The sequence below is a fragment of the Formica exsecta genome, unplaced genomic scaffold, assembly GCF_003651465.1.
Source record: "Formica exsecta isolate Colony F162 unplaced genomic scaffold, ASM365146v1 C16460776, whole genome shotgun sequence".
NCBI lineage: Eukaryota > Metazoa > Arthropoda > Insecta > Hymenoptera > Formicidae > Formica > Formica exsecta.
The window spans coordinates 1-825 of NW_021848280.1; the positions used below are offsets into that span (position 1 = coordinate 1).

The 825-nt window shown below is 44.0% G+C and overlaps 1 protein-coding gene across 1 annotated transcript; it reads left to right on the top strand.

The window, feature by feature from the left end:
- The first annotated feature begins 6 nt into the window (after positions 1 to 6).
- On the top strand, positions 7 to 420 carry LOC115245738. The gene has a single exon (XM_029824189.1). It carries the CDS (start codon positions 7 to 9, stop codon positions 418 to 420), a length of 414 nt encoding a protein of 137 aa, XP_029680049.1.
- The last annotated feature ends 405 nt before the right edge of the window (positions 421 to 825 follow it).

The window sequence follows — 825 nt, forward strand, 5'->3', positions numbered from 1 at the left end:
AGACCCATGAGAAATGGGCTGTTTACAATTTGGGCGCAATGCCCTCTGAAGGCGGCAATCGAGGTTGCTAATAAGAAGAGGATCAAAATTGGATGGACCCTGGCTAGAGTGGATCTCCTGGAGTCTAGGCCCGTGCAATGCTTCAGATGCTGGAAATTTGGGCATGTGAGGCTGGCATGTACGTCTGAGATGGATTTTGGCGGGCTATGCTTCAAATGTGGAGAACCTAACCATTTAGCTCGGGACTGCAACTCTCCCCCGGCGTGTAAGCTCTGTAGTGAAGAGGGTAAGGATCCGAACCACAGACTCGGTTCCAATTTTTGTAAAGCGGATAACAAAGTCAGCAAACTTAGGACTAACTTTAACACAAAAGGTCGTGGTTCTCAAGGAGGTAATACAGTAAATAGGGATGTCAATTAAACTCATACAGGCGAATGTGAATAGGAGTCCAGGCGCTATGGACTTGCTCTTACATCAGGCTAGGGAAATTTCGGCTAGTGTAATGTTCATCTCCGAACCTAGTTATATTCCCAACTCGGCTAATTGGTTTAGGAGCTTAGACGATGCTGCTGCTATCTTTATAAACGCCAACTCGATGAAATATAGATGCCAATTAGAACGTGCTGGTCCTGGCTTTGTGGCTGTACTCTGTGGCTCTTATTTAATGATATCAGTCTATTTTTCGCCTAATTTGGGCTTAAGACAGTACAATGATCTTTTAAACGAATTATCGCGTTCATTATTAATTAAAACGGATAAAACTATCATCTGTGGAGATTTCAATGCAAAGTCAGAACTATGGGGATCGCCTACTACAGACGGTAG

Bases quoted from the DNA above. Each gene is read 5' to 3' on its own strand.
- LOC115245738 (XM_029824189.1), top strand. From the start codon at position 7: ATGAGAAATGGGCTGTTTACAATTTGGGCGCAATGCCCTCTGAAGGCG.